At 49.1% G+C, this 6,006-nt stretch overlaps 1 protein-coding gene across 1 annotated transcript; it reads left to right on the top strand.

The window, feature by feature from the left end:
• Positions 1–2,582: 2,582 nt before the first annotated feature.
• On the top strand, positions 2,583–3,818 carry LOC124100951 (sperm motility kinase Z-like). The gene has a single exon (XM_046456606.1). It carries the CDS (start codon positions 2,583–2,585, stop codon positions 3,816–3,818), a length of 1,236 nt encoding a protein of 411 aa, XP_046312562.1.
• Positions 3,819–6,006: the final 2,188 nt, after the last annotated feature.

Below are 6,006 nucleotides of genomic sequence, written 5' to 3'. Positions count from 1 at the left end.
AAAATATATGAATAAACACTAAAAGAAAATGGAGAGAACTACAAATTCACAATTACAGCTTAATATTTCAATACTTAGTGTTGATAGGTCAAGTAGACAGAAAATCAGTAATAATGTAGAAGGCTTAAATACTCTCATTCATCTAATTGACATGTATAAAAACTGCTCTGCACATGACCAAATTATATATTTTTATAAGTTAATGTGGATATGTTCAGGATATTCTAGAACATAAAATAAATCTCAATGATTTTAAAAGGTTTGAGTCATGCAAGGTAAGTTTTTTGAATACAGTAGAATTGAAGTAGAAAATAATAATCAAAAGAAGTATTTCTGGAACCTTAGTGATCTTCTAAATAGCCTACAAGAAAAAGAAGAATTCATGAGTAGAAGTGAAAAATATTTCAAAGTGAATGAAAACAATCAAAACACTTAAAAACTTACGTGAGGTAGCTAAAGCAGTAGTTGGAGGGAAAATTGTAGCATTAAAGTTCCAAAGTGAAAAAGATCCTTAAATTAATGACTTTGGTTATCACGTTAAGATACTAGAAATAGAAAAATAAATGAATTCCAGAGTAAGCAAAAAAAAAAAAAAAAAAAACAGGCGTGTGGGGAGGAGAATAAAATAATACACATCAAAGAAAATAACGGCAGTAAAACAAAAGTAATAAAGGAGTTCAATGAAAGCAAAGATTAAGTTTTAAGAAGATAAATAAAATCGTAGGAACATAATTTCCCTTTCCAAAGGTGCATACCAAACTACGTACTTTTGTGAGGTTTTGAATACCAGGTTAGAGAACCTCCTGAATTTTCTACCCAATGCCCCATAAAATCTGATATTTCCCAGTCTGGCCCGTAGGAACAGGTGTTATTCTTGTGCACTGCGTGAGTGTCAGGTATTGTTCCCTCTGACTGATTTGAGTGTTTTTTCCCTCAGCCTCCAACCATTTCCTTACACATGTTTTGTTCAGTACTATGCTGAATTCTCAAGAGAGAACCAGCAGATTCCAGGGTTCCTTTTGTATGCAGACCTTTCCTCTATGGTATTCTGGTCAGTGAACTCCAGTCAACTTCTTTTCTTGGATTCTTAATCTCTTAAATCACATTTTCTGTCTTGATTCCCTCTCCTGTGCGATAGCCTGAGAACTCCCAAGGCTCCAACCTGGGGCAATTGTAGGCTCACTATGTGTCTTGCCTCACTCAGGAATCTTAGTTCTTTTCTAGCAAAAGCCCAGTGTCTTGAAGACTTTTGCTTTGTATATTTATTCACATTTTTTTTCCTGGTTGATTCAGATAGAGGATTCTTTGTTACTCATCTTCTCTTTTGTTTTTGATGCATTTGGATCATGCCAGTCCTATTGTTTTGTGTTTTCTCTTTGTGTACCTTTCCTGTGCTCCCGTTAAGTTTTCTGCCCTGTTTTACCATGAGTTTGGGATTGTGCCTGTCTTCTATACTGAATTGGACTTTAGCTACCCAATGTGGTTAATTCAGTATGATTAATATTGCTCTCTCTACACATATATGGATCCTCTGATTATGGAGGCTGGAAAATCTGTAGAGTGGCCCAGTAGGAAGTAGACCAGGGAAGAGCTAATGTCATAGTCCTTGAATGTGTCCTCTCTTACGAGAAGGTTCTATTCAGTCCTTCAGCTGAGAATGAGGCCTGCCATTCTCCGAGACTCACAGCTCACCTATTCAAACATTACTCGCATCTAAAACCTTCATAGAGACATCCAGAATAATGTCCGACCACATGCCTGGATTCTGTGACCCAGGCCAGTTGTCACAAAACTTCACAACTGTAAAACGTGACACACTTGCTGAAAGGGGAGCAGCAGTAGTGTACTAGCCAAAGCCAGTTGTGCTAGGGTGAGTGAGATAGGTTGCCACGAGACCAAAGAAGACGCTCAGAGATGAGACACGAGACATAGGATTTATTAAGAAATGCTGACAGGGAACATCCAGAGGTGACAGACAGACAGACTGCCCAAACCCCACTTCCAGTGGACTGCACAGGTACACCTCTGTTTCACAGGGTGCCTTCAGGTGCTTTGCCACAGTAGTGCCTCTATTCTCCCATCACACTTTGTCTGCTGGTGGCAGGCTGGAAGAACACTTCCCTCTCTCTGGTGCTCTGATCCATACCAGTTTCTGTGGTGGGGAGGGTGCTGCTGCTGGTGGAGATTTATAGGGTGGGTTCAGCTCAGCTTGCTTTTATCTCATTGTATAACCGGTCTCCCAAGGAACTTGGCATGCAAGAAAAGAGCTTTTGACAAATAAGACTAACTTGCATTAATTCCCAACACACATGAGAACAGTCAGTGTCCTTCAACATAATGTTTATATGGACATTCCAGTCTAGAGTCACTCTCATGTCCCCTTTAATCAGGTAGGTTCTGGGGAACATAGGGCAGTAGCTTAGGGATATGATGCTTATTTTTCCTCCTTTCCTTCCAAGGATAACCCAAGCAGTTAGGTATTTCACAGAGAACAGACACTAGTGGCTCTGTGGAAGGACAGTTCTTCCTGCTACTGAGATGATAGATAGATTTTCTTGTTGGCTTTCAAAAAATGAATAAACATGTCACCTGGCTGTCAATGGCAATATCAGTCTGGTGGGGGACAGCTACTTGAGCACATCCCCCCTGGTGGCATGCAGCAGGAGGAGGCCTGCAGACTCTTCAGGCAGATCGTGTGTGCCCTGGGCCACTGCCACGACAAGGGCATCGTGCACAGGGACCTGAAGCCAGCGAACATCATGCTGGATGCCAGAGGACATGCAAAACTTATTGACTTCGGCTTCAGCACCAGGTTCACGGCCGGGCAGAAGCTGAATGACTTATGGGGTACTCTGGCTTACATCGCCCCAGAAATTGTCCTGAAGCAAGAGTATGAGGGCCCCCCAGCAGACATCTGGAGCCTGGGCATCATTCTCTACTGTATGTTGATGGGGAGCCACCCATTCAGGGGGGACACCCCTCAGGAGATGCTGACGAGGATCCTTCTGGCCAGGTTCCAGGTGCCCAGCTCTGTTCCCGTCAAAGCACGAAGGCTCATCCGCCAGATCCTGGTCCTGAACCCCAAGAAGCGACCCACAGTGAAGCAGATCCTGCAGCACCCATGGCTGCGGCAGGGTGAGCCGAGTGCACCCCATCCTTCCAGCCAGGCCCTGCCCACACGCCCAGACCCCGCCATCCTGACCATGCTGTTCGACCTGGGTTTTGATCCCTACCAAACCTGGGTGTCTCTGGCCAAGAGGAAGTTCGATGTGGTCATGGCGACGTACCTCATCCTGAAGCACCAGCAAGGCCAGGGGGTAGGGAGCACCTTCCAGGGGCAGCCTGTGCCTCAGTGGCTTAGGCCTCGCCAGCGCCCCGAGAATCTCTCCAATGTCCCTGTCCTCCCACAGAGGAGCGCCAGCCAGCCTGCCCTGCGCACCTTCCCCTTGCCCTCTGAGTATCTGCTGCCCGAGGACGCCCAACAGCCAGGGCACAGGGACATCAGGGGTGGCAGCCTGCCTGCCATTCCTCTGCGCTGCCCGCCTGCAGGGGCCCCCACTCTCCGCAGCTGCTCCCAGTCTGACTCTGGCTTCCCCAGGCCCGAGCCCTCCAGGGTCCTCGTCTGGTGGTCCAGGGCACACAGCAGCTCCTCCTCCCTGGACACAGCCCCGAGGCAAGGCCCTGGCCACACCAATGGCTGGAAACAGGTGAGGAGCAGGATCGCTGCCTGTGTCCGAGCCCTGTGCTGCTGCTGCGTGCCACGTGTCAGCAATAAAGTGGCTCCAATGTCACAGAGAAGCGACGCGCCACATCCATAGACGGCCTGCCTCCAAGGAAGTGGAGAGCCAGACAGACAGCGCCAGCAGACGGCCGTCTCTCCTCTGCCCCCACCTGCAGAAGACCTCAGAGGCTGTTCTGCCTGGGACACTTCGCCCTGCCCCTCTCTCCTTTCCCACAATTCTTCTCAGATGTTTCTTAATAAATCGGTTCAGATTGGCTCTCTTTGTCCCTGTGTAGAGGGAGTCTCTCCCCTTGAGCCAGTGTAGACATGACTTTTACTTGGTGACCTTGGCCAGGAGGAGTCGCTACCTGAGCATTGTCCACAGGGTGGGTGGCAACTGTTGAACAAATCACCTCTGAGAAGACCTGGGCGACCCCAGTGTTCTATGGCATCGTCTTCATGATACTGTGTGCAGGGAAGGGAGATGGGATCCCGGGCAGGGAGGGCCTGCCTGAGGGGTCCTGGGCAGGGGTGAAGGGACTCAGCACAGGGACAAAGGAGGAGGGTGTGCAGAGCTGTGGAAACATTGCCAGTGCCGGGAAGGAGAGACGCAACAGAAGGTGCACCCAGGCACGTGTGTGCCCACCTGGCATGGCGGGGTCCTCTGTCACTGCCCCATTGGGAAGCATTCTTGATGACTCCAGTGGTCCATGGCATGCCTGGTCACTTCCTTGGTGACTAGAGGGCCTCTGGTAGATAAGCATCAGGACAGGTAGCAAGTCCTAAAGCCGCTGTGTGCACGTGCAGACACCTCTGCGGGCCTCAGGAGGCCTGCCACCCAGGTGCTCAGCTGGCTCCTCAGTGGCCCCTTTGATCCTGGGTATTGGACGCCCCCACCCCTGCCCATTGCTCTCACATCGCTGTCCCTACCTCTCCTTCCTCTGCTTGACTGGGCCATCTGGCAGCGAGGATCTGGGCCAGGCTCCTGGTCTCCAGATGCTCAACACTCTCATAGGTGACCGTGGCCAGATTCAGTGCCCCCAGCACAATGCAGAGCTTGACACTGACACAGAGAAAGGAGCTTAGCCAAGGCCTTGAGGAGTCCAGGGCCTCCCCACGTGGGCACTGGCAAAAGCAGCTTCCCCACATTCTCCAACACAGGGCCATAAAGAGCTGGAAGAGGAGGGGGAAGGCAGAGCTGTGCAGACCTCCAGTGCCCTGCGTGACGTAGCAGTGGCACAGAGAGTCTCTGCCACTGCCCAATCCTCTCCGAAGAACAGGACTTTTCCTTTTAAGAAAACAATGATTTGGGCTGGGGTTGTGGCTCTGTGGTAGAGCGCTTGCCCAGTATGTGTGAGGCACTGGGTTCAATTCTCTGCACCGCATACAAAAAAGTAAATAAAATAAAGATCCATCAAGAAATAATAAAAATATTTTTTTAAAAAAAGAAGTAAACAATTATTCCATGTTGCTGATGAAATCAAGTCAGAAGATGCGCTGGCTGGAGGTACCATCACTGAGCAGGAACGCAGGGTAACTGAGTGCTCCCCATGGAAGGAGCCCAGCCAGTCATCCCGCCCTTTGACCAGGGAAATCACACTGAGAGCGAAGGCTGCCCAGCCAGGCCTGGCCAGAAGCAGCACCCTCCACCAACCATGTGGGTCCAGACCTGGCTGCTTCACTTAGGGACCTTCTGAGATGCTGCTGGCAGCTGAGCAGGCCACGACCCCAGCTCCCCGTGTCCTGAGGGTGGCAGCAGTCAAGGCCACTTCTGCTGTCTGGGATCTTCTTTCCTCTCCTGGAGAGAATTGTTTTCCCTAAGTCCTTCTTAATGTCATCAGTGTTTTTAAATTTAATTTATATTCTTATTGTGACACAAAAGAAGACATATTTTTGGATGATCCTGAGGACGTAAAACAGAAGGGTTCAACTAACAGGTCCAGGTCAAAGCCCTCCCCACCGGCCTTGCTGGGACTGTCCTCACAGGTCTGGAGTTGATGAAAAGGCTGCACAGGATTGGGAGAGATAACGCAGCCATGCTAGATTCCTACAGATTCAAGTGACCTTACTGGATTGGCCTGTCTGGATTCATGATTAAACTGTCCTCTCAGGATTGGTATAGGTCACAATGGCCTCACTACATGGGTATTGAGTGAGCTCTCTTCACAGGGCTGGGATCACATATCTTCTCACATGATGTTTGGGGAGGAATCAGCCCTATCTGTGTGAGGGGCCAACTCCTAGCCCCTTGTTTTGAACTCCTAAGCCAGTAGCTGAGAATATGC

This window comes from Marmota monax, unplaced genomic scaffold (genome assembly GCF_021218885.2).
Source record: "Marmota monax isolate L192 unplaced genomic scaffold, Marmota_monax_Labrador192_F-V1.1 WCK01_AAM20220418_F8-fsc00164, whole genome shotgun sequence".
Lineage (NCBI taxonomy): Eukaryota > Metazoa > Chordata > Mammalia > Rodentia > Sciuridae > Marmota > Marmota monax.
The sequence above is the reverse complement of the archived record's forward strand: the minus strand, read 5'-3'. Positions and strand labels throughout refer to the sequence as shown.

Excerpts from the sequence above, each read along its gene's own strand:
- LOC124100951 (XM_046456606.1), top strand. The coding sequence starts at position 2,583 with ATGTCACCTGGCTGTCAATGGCAATATCAGTCTGGTGGGGGACAGCTA.